The sequence below is a fragment of the Plectropomus leopardus genome, chromosome 12 (assembly GCF_008729295.1).
Source record: "Plectropomus leopardus isolate mb chromosome 12, YSFRI_Pleo_2.0, whole genome shotgun sequence".
In the NCBI taxonomy this organism is placed as follows: domain Eukaryota; kingdom Metazoa; phylum Chordata; class Actinopteri; order Perciformes; family Serranidae; genus Plectropomus; species Plectropomus leopardus.
The window spans coordinates 10,678,188-10,690,228 of NC_056474.1; the positions used below are offsets into that span (position 1 = coordinate 10,678,188).

The 12,041-nt window shown below is 37.1% G+C and overlaps 1 protein-coding gene across 1 annotated transcript in view; it reads right to left on the reverse strand.

Moving 5' to 3' along the window:
- Positions 1-8,570: 8,570 nt before the first annotated feature.
- Positions 8,571-12,041, reverse strand: part of sntg1 (syntrophin, gamma 1) — a 30,247-nt gene continuing 26,776 nt past the window's right edge. Inside the window, exons 16-17 of the mRNA XM_042498234.1 lie at positions 8,927-9,037; positions 8,571-8,797 (exon numbers count right to left, since the gene is read on the reverse strand). Coding sequence (XP_042354168.1) covers positions 8,615-8,797; positions 8,927-9,037 — 294 coding nt within the window. The 3' untranslated portion in view covers positions 8,571-8,614. The remainder of the gene's footprint in view (positions 8,798-8,926; positions 9,038-12,041) is intronic.

Consider the following 12,041-nt stretch of genomic DNA (forward strand, 5'->3'; position numbering starts at 1 on the left):
GTGTGTCAGATGGTTTTCTTCACTGACGTCCGACGTGGTCAAGGAGTCAAATGAGTCATTATTGCGCGGGGATAGAAAGCACAAACAGTAGTTAAAGTGCCAATCTGGCATCCTTGGCAAGCGCGTGATGACCTTTTTTTATTTTTCCTCGCTGCTACATTTAATTGATAACACAGAGAAAGAGTTTCCATTGACCCTCGCATTATGGCTTTTCCAACAGATTTGTGGATTTGCTGCAACGACCTGGAACAAGTAAACAGGTCCTTATCTGCACATAAAACTGAAGGCTGCATGCATTACTAATTTATGGTGTTTTGTACTTGATTTTCTGACATAACTCCTCTATCTTTGACTGCAGGAAACACAGAGGCAACATGAGCAGCATTCATGTTGTGATGGAATAAGAAGCTGCTTTTATAAAGCAACTCTATAGCTTCTTGCCTAAGATGCAGGTTTCCTGCTTAAAGCTTTAAATCACTAAGATAATGCTGATGACATCTTTAGGCTTGTTTTCTGGACTATGTGCATTTTTTTTTTCTTTTTGTATACTAACATCGTACTGTGTGTACGTGTTAGCGGTGTATGAGTAGTACAACTTAGTGTGCAATACAGTCAGGGATGGAAGAGTACTAAAACATTTTACAAAAGTACAAGACTGATACTGTAAAGACATTTTACTCGCAGTATTATCTCAATAATAATGATTTTAAAACTGATTCTCTTAAATGTATATCTTGACCTTCATCTGTTTTAGAGTCTAGAGTATACAATTGAATTCATAAGAATAACTAGACACTTTGTTCTTTTTTATTTTATATGCAATCTTTCTGTTTTCCTAAAAATACAATTTGTAAATTCTTCCACATGAAAAATAAATAAATAAATCAAAAACTGACTGATGTCAGTGTAGAGTTTCTATGTCAAAACTAGTTTGGAAACCATTTGCAGTCCAGTATGCAACTTCAACATGCATGGTTGAAGATTCTGCATATCTAACCAGGTAAATAAGTACCATACTTTTTTTAATACTTTTACTTTTAATAACATTGTGTCAGTGATGTATGATGTGCAGTATAGTCAGGGATGGAAAAAGTATTAAAACATTTTACTAAAGTACAAGAGTGTTATTTTAAACATTTTACTCAGGTAAGAGAAAATATGATGATGAGGTTTAATTAAAAAGACCAATTAAAGGTGCAGTGTGGAGGATTTAGGTGCATCTGACAGTGAGGACTGCAGATTGCAGCCAGCTAAAACTTTTTCCATGTGCCAATTGTGAACTCCTGGTTGGAATTCCTTCAGTGTTCATTGTTCATTTTTTTTTAAGCCGAATTAGCAGAGGTTTCCTTCTCTGTAATTAAGGTGGCTGTCTAGAAAACACAAATGGCCTATCTGGAGCAAGTGTTTGGTTTGTCCGTTATGAGCAACAGTAGAAACATGTCCGTGCAGCACGCCGTTTTCTGCGTAGAGCACCTGCTCCCTATGTAGATATAAACGGCTCATTCTGAGGTTTGTAACATAAACATGACAATTCTTATTTTCAGGTGATATACACAAAAGAAAACATACTTATGACATTATATTCCATTTCTGCTAATAAAGCACCCTTAATCCCAAAACCTGGACCTATAAGTATAAGTATCAAGCTCAGGCAAAGACACCCTGACCCTGATGACATCTTCAGGGTCATTTTTTCAGACTTTGTGCAATTTTTTTGTCCCAACATTGTATTGCGTGGATATTAACAACATATATATATAATCTGTGCATTTTAACACATAGACCAGGATGGAAAGAGTGCTAGAACATTTTACTCAAGCGCAAGACTGTTAGTCCGACTTAAAAACATTTTACTCAAGTAAAAGAATAAATGTAAACGATGATGTTTAATATAATCAACTAGACCTCTCAAATTAAAACATTTATGTAGGCTACAAAAAGTGCATCAGCATGACAACCACATCACACCACAGAGCCCGTCTGTCACAACCAGCAACACGTTCCTTTACAGACGGCACTTTGCACACAACTGATGATCGCTGCAACCAGCACAGAGGACAAAACTCAGCCACACAAGCAACAAAGAAAAACAGTAACAGTAACACGACACCGCGGCGGGTGCATCAAGCAAAATCAAGCCACATAAATTAAATAACCTGACATTTCTTATAAAATCACACAGCAATATAAAACATCAGCAGAACAGACAACACAGACATTCCACCAATATAAAACAGCCATTCGCACACATACAGGGCCGGCCCAACACATCAAGTTATACGAGCAGTTGCTTAGAGCTCCCTGGTGTAGAAAAGATTTTTTTCAATTGAACAAGACTAAAAATTGGACATTTCGTGCCATTTTTGCCAACAGAGACAAAACAAAAAGCTCGGAGACAAGCGTAATGGACAATTTAGGTAGACTAATAAGTAATTTACTGTCTGCTACGAAACAGCACTCCAAGGATTGTGTGGTTAAAAAAAAACAAAAAACAAATCAAATGAAAGTCATCGCATCACAGACATCAAATTAAACAGAGCTGTGCAAACGCTGCCTCTGTTAAAATATTTTCAGTGCTTTACTTAGCCATCAGCCTTTTTCAGACAGGGAATTGGAGCAGTTATATCTAAGCCGCAAGACGCCATTCACAAAAACTGTCGTGACTTTGCAGAACACTGGAGCGGTAACTGGTCGTGTATGAGGCAAGGTGGAGCAAATACAGTGCTCACTTACATGGTAATCTTTTTTTCAGTGGCTAAAATATGTCTTGCTGCAGCCCTGACAACAACAGCACATTGTTTAGTTTCTGTGACATTCAATTTGGTTCATCAAACACACTAGCAAAGCAACACAGTGCATTAAATCCACAGAGCAGAGTCCTTATACATCTGACCTCCACATGAGGCTGCAAGGGACAACAGAAATCAACAAGTTTGCTGATTTTGCATATATCTTTGCAATTACAATCGTTTTAACATACTACAATAAGGGGGCCCCCAAAGCAAATCCTGCCTACGGCCCCCAAAGCCTATGGCCGGCCCTGCACACATAATGCCAAAACAGACCTGCACAGTCTTCAATGCACAAACGAGGGAGCACGGTATGTCTTCCTCTGTAGAAAGTTACACAGCAATATGAGTGTTTATTTTACTCACCTGTCTGAAGACACCGAGCCTCGTGCAATCCTCAACAATCTGCTCCAGGTTCAACTTCTCTGCTCCTTCATTTTTAGTCCATAAATAGTCCACTGATCCTCTCTGTCGCACTGCGCTCCACAAAGTTTTCAAACATGTTGCAAAGTTTCTGCAGCTAAAACCGGGACACAGATTATCGTCTCAGACAGCAGAAAGTCCTCACGCTCCTCACCGAGGGGAAAAGTTCATTTAGAAATCACGGCTGGTGGATCCGCCATTGTAGCTTGAAAAGTGTTTCAGCGTTTAGCAATTGGCCAGACAAAACGTGCACCTGTGGGTGACGCAAAACGTGGGCGTGTTTGATTTGGGTTGATGGGGTCACGCATTCCCGGAGTGACGTATTAAACACGTGGTTAGTTAAGGTAGATGCAACTTTTTTTTAGAGAGAGAGGTTTTTTTATGAGCGAGAGATATGCAACCAGTAATTACCTAATTATATATGTATATCTCCTTTTTTTGGTTCTTTTCTTACAAGCTTTATTATTACTTACTTACTTTTCTTTGTGACTTTTGTTTTTACTCAGTACAGTTCAAGTAAAAGTAAAATAACTCGTTTTTTAAAAACATACTCAAAAAAGTACAAGTAGGCCTAAACACACAGAAAGTAACAACTTTGCACCAGTAAGAGTAAATGTATTTGGTTACTGCTACTCCTGCATATACAGTAATCGAAACTAAACTGCTACTTCTTGAAAAACCATTAAGCTATATTTAATTACACTGTTGCTATAATTATGGACTTTACCATGCATTTAACATATCATAGGCCCACTTCAAAAATCAATGTGAGTAAACTGATATAATAAGTATATTTATATTGAGTAAAGTAAAATTAATTAAACTATTACACTTCATTTTGATTTAACTGTGTCTCACAGTCAAATGGACTTTCAGTCATATGTTTTGCTGCTTTTATGCCATTTTAAGGAATAGTGGGAACTTATTTAACTTTCTTGCTGAGAGTTAGAGGAGATCAATATCAATCTTCTCATCTAACTCTCAGCAAGAAAGAGAATTAGCAGTGCTGTGCACAGACACTTTATAAAGGCAGGTGCTCACGTGAAAAAAGGGCATCATCTGTGGAAGGGATGCCAGCTGCAACAATCAGACTAAGTGTGCTCTGCTCTCCTTATTTTGTGCTCCTCTCCTTTCCTTTGCTCTCCTCTTAATTTGTTTCCCTCCCATTTATTTTTTAAATAGTCACTGACTAGTTCTAATAATTATCCTCTAATTAATCTTTAAATATCCTTTAAAAATCCCAGAGAACAGACCCATGTAGTGGCTGCAGCTCCAAATTCCTCCTCTGCACTCTTTGCACTCAGTATACTGTCTGTGTGCAGCACCAAAACACATCAGGTTTGTTTAAATTAATCATTAGAGTTGCTGTGTGGCTCCAGCTCTAATCAGCAGTGATGGAAATAAAACTCTTGGGTGAACATGCTAATTTTAGCCCCCTAGCCAGCGAGATACAATCATGCGCTGCCACAAAATACTGTCCGTCTACGTCTGAGCAGCGTTCAAACATCGTTCCAAATTAGTCCGCAACAAGTTTGAAACAGAGACTGAACAAGTAAAGGAAAAAAAAACAAATAACCGCTGTAACATTTTCACTGGCCTCCATGTTGCTGTCAGCTATTTACTAACCTGTTTTCCAGCCCGGACACACCAGAAAAAAAACAAAAAAGACAGAAAGGCGTACTCTGCTGGCACCGAAAAATGAGTCTGTTGCCTATTTTTAGCAGGATTTCACATGTTTAAAGAACCTGACTGCATGGCAATTTTTTTGTGGGGAAGGGGTGGTAGTGTATTTTTCAAAATGTCAAACTATCTCTTTAAGATGCAGTTAAGTATATTTGAAGTTGTACTACTTATATATTATGAATACACCAAATTCAGAATCAGTATGTCAAAAATAGCACAATTAAACCCTTTGAAACCTGAGCAAATTGGCTATTTTTTTTCCAAAACATGGGAAGAAGGCAATGAGCAACAAAAGGAGAAATGACCCCAAAATTAGCAATAAATTTGTAAAATAAATAAATAAATAAATAATAATTGAAATAGTTAAAAATTAGTTTGAAAAAAAAAGAAATACATAAATAAAAAGAATGGTGAAAAAGGAAATGACTTGGAAAAAGTGAATAAAATATAATTATTCTGTAGCATAATTTTAAATATGTAATTATGATAATTAGCTGTACATACTTTTTTAAAACAAGAAATTGCACCAATTTGCTCATGGTTTAAAGGCATAAATACTTATGAAAGGCATCTGAAAGCAGCACAAACAAAACTCCAGGTTTCAAAGGGTTAAGTACAAAACTCATAGCACACTGGGGAATAAAAGCAAACATCAAAACACATCAAATGGCATAAATTTAAATAGCATGTGAAATTGTAATGACTACTGTCGTGACACATAAACTGACCTTTAAGTGAAATTTCAGTGAAAATTCCCACACGGAAAAATAAAACCTCACTTCACATGATCCATGTTATAAAAGGTCTTATTTATTAATTTATTACACAGCATATTTGTTAATAAAACATCTGCAAAAAATAAAATACGCCTCACTCTCTAGGTCCGGTGTTATTAGGGTAAATGCAACCGAGATCATTTTAAAGCACAAAAGCGTCACTCAGACTTTCTTTGCATAGACTGCACCACCATTAGTCTCCCTCAGACACTCTTGTCAGCTTAACAAGCCCGCACAGTAGCAAGCACTTTACTGACCCCATTTAATTTGCTATCCTCTAGAGTTTACTTACCCACGGGCCTCTTCTGTTTGGAGCCTACTCTGTAAATGGAAGGTAAGAGCATGACTAATTGCGCTAATTGACCTGAACTCTTTTTGAATATGATAGTTTAGTTGTCACTCTGCTGCGTTTATAAACAGTTTAATGCAGAGTGAAGTTTAAAGGGGGATCTCAAACCTTTGGAGGCCATGACGCTACATATCTCTGTTCCATGTTTTATTATTGTCAGTGAAAGGTTGTCGTATTTACAAGCTGAAGTCAAATAAATGAGGATAAAATGTTCCAAAAATACACCATAGCTGATTTTATCCGTCCGAGTTGGTCCATAGAGTAAACGATGAAGAGAGCACGAGGTCATGAGCTTTCTACCTGGTTGTCTCTGGTGCACATCAAATTAACAAATGCTATAATCCCTACAAGTAATCCCGTGTCATAATTCATAACTCTTTGAGTTCATTTGAATGTCAGTGTTTATTTACATAATCAAGTTTTGGGGATAAAAAGCTATGAACATTAAGGAAAGTGTTTTCTAATCATATTTAGAGTTGTATTGTCTGATAATGGTGACAGTGATTATCAAAGTGTCAGTCTTTCATCCACACAAAAAAAACTACACCTTCATACAGCCGCTCTGTCCAGGAAAGTTATATTCTGACCTCAACCTGTGGGTAAACGTCATATAAGGAGAAAAAGAAATGCGGTTATTCAGTTTACACAAATACATCTAAAGTGTTGGCTTCATCCAAGCGATGCTGCCAGCAAACGTCTGTGTAATTAAAGGAATACCGCACCCGCAAAATGACCATTTGTATGTCAGTTTCTCACTGTGTGTTACCTTGAATTTGTGAATAAAACTTTTTTTTTCTCATGCCCCTACAGTGAATGGAAAATCCAAAACAAGTGGAAAAAGAAAAGAAGTGAGAGAAAAATTCTATTCATAATGATCATAATTAAATCTATAAAATTGTGGTACAAAATATTTTTAAGCACTTTATTCAGGCCATTTCGTTGTTGGTGTTGTTATTTTTTTTTTAAACGTGTGTTGTTTTTTATTTATTTTAAACAAATTTTCAGTTGACTTTCTTGTACTTTTCACATTTTTTTTGCTAATTTTTGGGTCATTTCTTCTTTCATTGCTCATTGCTTTCTCCCCGTGTTATTGAAAGAAATCAAGCCAATTTGCTCAAGTTTCAAAGGGTTAAACAGGGTTCCCACACCTTTTCATGGTCAGAATTTCAAAACTTTTCAATGACTTTTCAAGGACCCATAAGAAAATTTTCATTACCATTCAGAAAATATAATATGAACATAAGTTAACGTTACTCCAAATGTTAATTATATTATTAAACTGTCAGAGTGAACATCTGAACTCTGTAGGCTGAACGTGTCATTAGCTCAAAATCTCAAAAATAACTAACTTTTTAACTAACTAATTAACTTTCATGATCCTACATGTTAAATCACACTGTCACAACATTTTTCTCACCCCACGTGACCGGCATTATTATAACATATCAGTTTCGAACATCATTTATACTTAATTCCAGCATAAATCAAGCAATGTGTGTGATGGTTACAAAAAGGTCACCACTGACTCATATCAGAGTCAGGTTACGTCAACTGCTGCAGAAAATACATTTGATTTGACCTTTACAGTGACATGAGTTTCTCACTCTGTACTGGAGTAGTTGCCCTAAGTGTCGAAACTGTCGCCACACTGTGCGTGTCATCCCATCACTAAATGTGGTGCCTCTGTGCGTTGGTGTTTGATATCGACGGCCACTTACTGAGCATCTGTATTTTGAGGATTTTGGAGGGGGGCTGGGTTGATTTGGGTACTACTGAGCCTACAACTAGATAAATGAAACTTGGATTGCACTACAAGAGCTGTGTGAGTTTGTAAACTAATTTAAATAACTTTTTTAAATTCGCTGGTCACCATGGAGACAGGACAAAAACCAAAGTTTTCTTTATGAATTCAATGTAACATGGGGTGAGTAACTGATATACAAATAGCCATTTTGTGACTGAAGTATTCCGTTAAGTTTTGTATAAAAAATCAGATTCAGAATCAGATTTGTCGCCATTTATCTTAAACTCTAGTCCAGTGGAAATTAAATTTTACTGCTAATTCAAGTATGAATGTCGGTAAAAGTTTTCACCCAAAGAACACGCAAAGAAATGGAAATATAGAAAGTGTTATCATATTACGTCATCGTATCCAGTGTCCAGACAAGTCCTCGCAGAAGTTCAAGTGATGTGGAACAAAGAGGCTAAAACCAGATTTGTTTTAACTCTCCAAATCTTGAATAAAATTACATAGAAAAGCAGACTACCTTGGGAAAAGAACTGCATTATTTCATTGTGACGTGATCATAAGGATGTCTGAGGATCAAGAGAGGGACAAACTCACTTAAAAACATTTCTGAATTGCACATTTTGTGTCCATTCAGTCTTTTTGTGAAGTTTCGTTCATGTTTAGGTCCACAGTTATTCCAGAAATCCCAGAAATCTGAAACGTCTTCATAGATATCAAGTATGCAACTCTTAAAGAGGTCTTTTATTTTACCGCTGTCCTTTTTCCAGTTTTCCTGTCCATCATTTTAGGCCACGGTCACGACTTCAGCAGCGTTTCACACGGGGTCTGGTGAGAACAGCGCCTGTCAGGTGGCGTATTTAAGTTTAGGTGTCTGTGAATTACATGAGATGCTGGAAAGAGAAGGAAATCCCGCGGTAGTTGCGCTGCCTTGGCTCTCCACAAACATCGGGTCCAGACAGGCGACTTTGGCAGCAAAAAAGGCGTGAATACAATGAAGCACTGCAAAGAGGTTTGAGAACTCTAGCTCCTGAGGGAGGAGAAAAAAATCAATGCTCAAGTCAAACATAAGTAATTTATTTTTCTATAACCTTGCTTCTTTGAAATTCGTGTTGAATAACCTTCTCTCTGACATTAAACATCCTTTAGAGTCAGTTACCTTTGCTTCAATAGATTTGGAGTCTTGATTTTGGAATAAAAACTTGATCTTGCTTTTTCCATCATCAGATGATCCTTTCAGCTGGGAGAACTTGTATCTCCACAGGACTGCCTGAAACACAGAAATAACAAAGATTATACACGTCTTACGTTAAAGCACCCCTACGGTGTATTTACGCCTTTTTTGTGTTTTTCATATTTGACCTGACAATGTTGTTTAGCTGTGCCATTTGCCAAATACTTTTTAATGAATGTATTAACTTTGTGCTGAAAGTGAGATAAAGGAGGATGTCGCTAAAATAAGATGACGACAAATGACTTAGTAGAATCTGTAAGTCGTACATCATCCTCCAAGCTCGCACACACTGCTCTGTCATAAACAATGTTGTCAGTCAGTCGCTCAAATGGTCTGTATTTTCCCTTAAAGGTAGCATGCTAGCATAGTTATCTTAGATTTCTCTCTGTGTAGTTGCCCTAAACTTACTTTAGTGTGTTTTATTTTCACAATCACATTTGTAGCCTATGTGCAGTGAACGGCTGCAATCAATGCAGTGAATTACAACAAATCCCACCGGCTGAATGAAAACAACACTGACTGTCTCTTTCACTCGCTCTCTTCTTTACCGTCTCTAGGCCTCAGGGCACCACAGGAAGGATAGACATGTTTTTGAGGTCCACTGTCTGAAATGCAGTTTCTGGATGTGTTGAAAACACTTTCTACAGCACCAGCTTCTAACAGGTCCAGAAGCGCACAACTTTCAGTCAAAAAGTCCCGTTAGAATAACAAAGAAGAAAAAAGAAAATCTCAGCGCTGCCCAGAGCAGAGTTGGTGCTGTGAGTTGAGACGAGAGCGGCCTATGCTTGTGGACTGTGCACCATCACACAACTTTGTTTCAAACAGTGGGCCTCAGAAACACATCTATCCTTCCTTTGATGGACTGTGGCCGGCGTGTGGCTGTGTGGCTCCTCAGTGCAACAGCAGACAAACGGCGTCTCGTCATAACAACCGACAGCTACAGCAGAAAGGCAGAGCGAGTGAAAGTGAGAGTCGGCGTGAAGTCCTAATAATTGTCTTATTTGTGTTTTGATAAACAGTAAATTAATCAAATGAAATGCCAAATTGCTGTTTTCCAAACTACTGTAGTTATAATCTTATTGCTATGGTTATGGATTATCATGACATTCTAATATTAAACAACGAAACAACAAATTAAATTAAATACATATACATTTAATAGTTTCCTTGCTATGAAACACACCCTTATTCTCTGTTTGAGAAAAAATATTAAAAAGGAAGAAAAACTGGCAGGAGCAGGGCTTTAAACAAACCGCATCTATAAATCTATATTTACTGAATTCTTTTATATGTCACAATTTCATGAATAATTCATGTTTAAAATCCACATGGATCCAGTGAGAAATGGGGCACGTCAGCAGATCAACCACATAATAGTTGTTTTGAGGTATAAACGTGTTATTTTTCCCATTGAGAAATGCAACAAGCCACAGCTTATTTCACCTGAAACTGCAGAGCTTCAGTGATTCAATTATTGTTGAATAAACAAAAGCTGCACAGCGAGCCAGACGACCGTCGCAGACCGACTCCTCAGGTAGACAGCTGGCCGTGCTTTCACATGAATATGTATCTGTAAGCGTTCCTGCCACTGTAATAATTACTGTGACGCCAATCTGATTAATTCTGGCATAAGAAATAATGTTTAACATGCCGTACACAAAAGGGCCCACTGAGATCTTTTGAAAACAGAGCAGATTTCATGATACATGATCAAGTTGTACCATCGCTCCAGCTTTCCTTTAAAACCAAATCTGCCTCTGACGGAGGTGATGATATCGCCGTGTGTCTGCTGTGTCAATAACAAGTACAGAATGTAATATCATATCTTTATTGTGGCCGACTTGGGGGCAAAAAAACTGTGTTAATAATGTTTCCTTTTAGCAGTGGCTCTCAAACTTTTTTTTTCAAGCCCCTCTTCAGAAGCTGGAAAAAGTTCAACCCAACCCATATTAAAAAAAAAAAAAAAGTCGATCATTAACAATAATTAGGGATGCAACTAATAAACTAGATTTACTGTCAAGTGGTTATATTTCTTCAAGCACTTGTCAAGTTGCAATTACAGTTTAAATACATGTCTATGAAAACATAGAAGATCTATACAATCAGCAACGTTTCAAGATTAACTCCCCTTCTGTTCCTGAAATATGACACTGAATAATGGCCAGAAAACTGTTTTTGCAGGAAATTATTATGTCAAAGACCCTTGACCTTTTAGATATTTTATTTGTGTAAAACTTTTGTCATAATAAGCAGATGGTTTTGGCAGAAAACATGTTTTGTGTGGTCACAGTAACTTTGACCGTTGTCCACCAAATTCTCATAAATTCATTAAGTCCAAATGGACGTTTGAGCCAAATTTAAAGAAATTCCATCAAGGCCTTCTTGAAATATCATGTTCACATGGATGTGACTGATGCAAGGTCACAGTGACCTTTGATCACCAAATTCTAATCAGTTTATTGTTGAGTCCAAGTGGACGTTTGTACCAAATTTGAAGAAATTCCCTCAAGTTGTACGTTAGATATCACATTTACAATAATGAGATGGAAGGATGTACTGAAGGTTGTGGGGATGTAAGATGTGCTCTCTTTTATTATCTTTATTTATATAATTTACTGCTTCTACTTGCCTGTTTGCACTATTGTATCTTGCATATTGTACATATGTGCATTTTTAATGTTGTACTGTTTTATGTGTTTGTATCTTTTCTGTGTCTGAGCGAAGCCAAAGGCACAATTTCCACTGAGGTGGAAAATAGAGTCTCTTTCTCTCTATGTATGTGCAGACAGACAACCCGAGGGGGGAAAAAAAGCCTCTGGTCACAGCTATAGCCAGCGTGAGGCATGAAAAGGATCCATGCTAAATTTTAGTGAAATAAAGGCCATCAAGTATCAGAAAACTCCTGTTTGTTTATTTTTTCCCACATAAGTTACATTCACTCCATTTCTTTCCTTTTTACACTTTAAGAGTTCTATATTATTTGTTTTGAGTATTTTATTTGTTCTAGATGTTTGCTTTATTTATATTAAGTTTAAATACT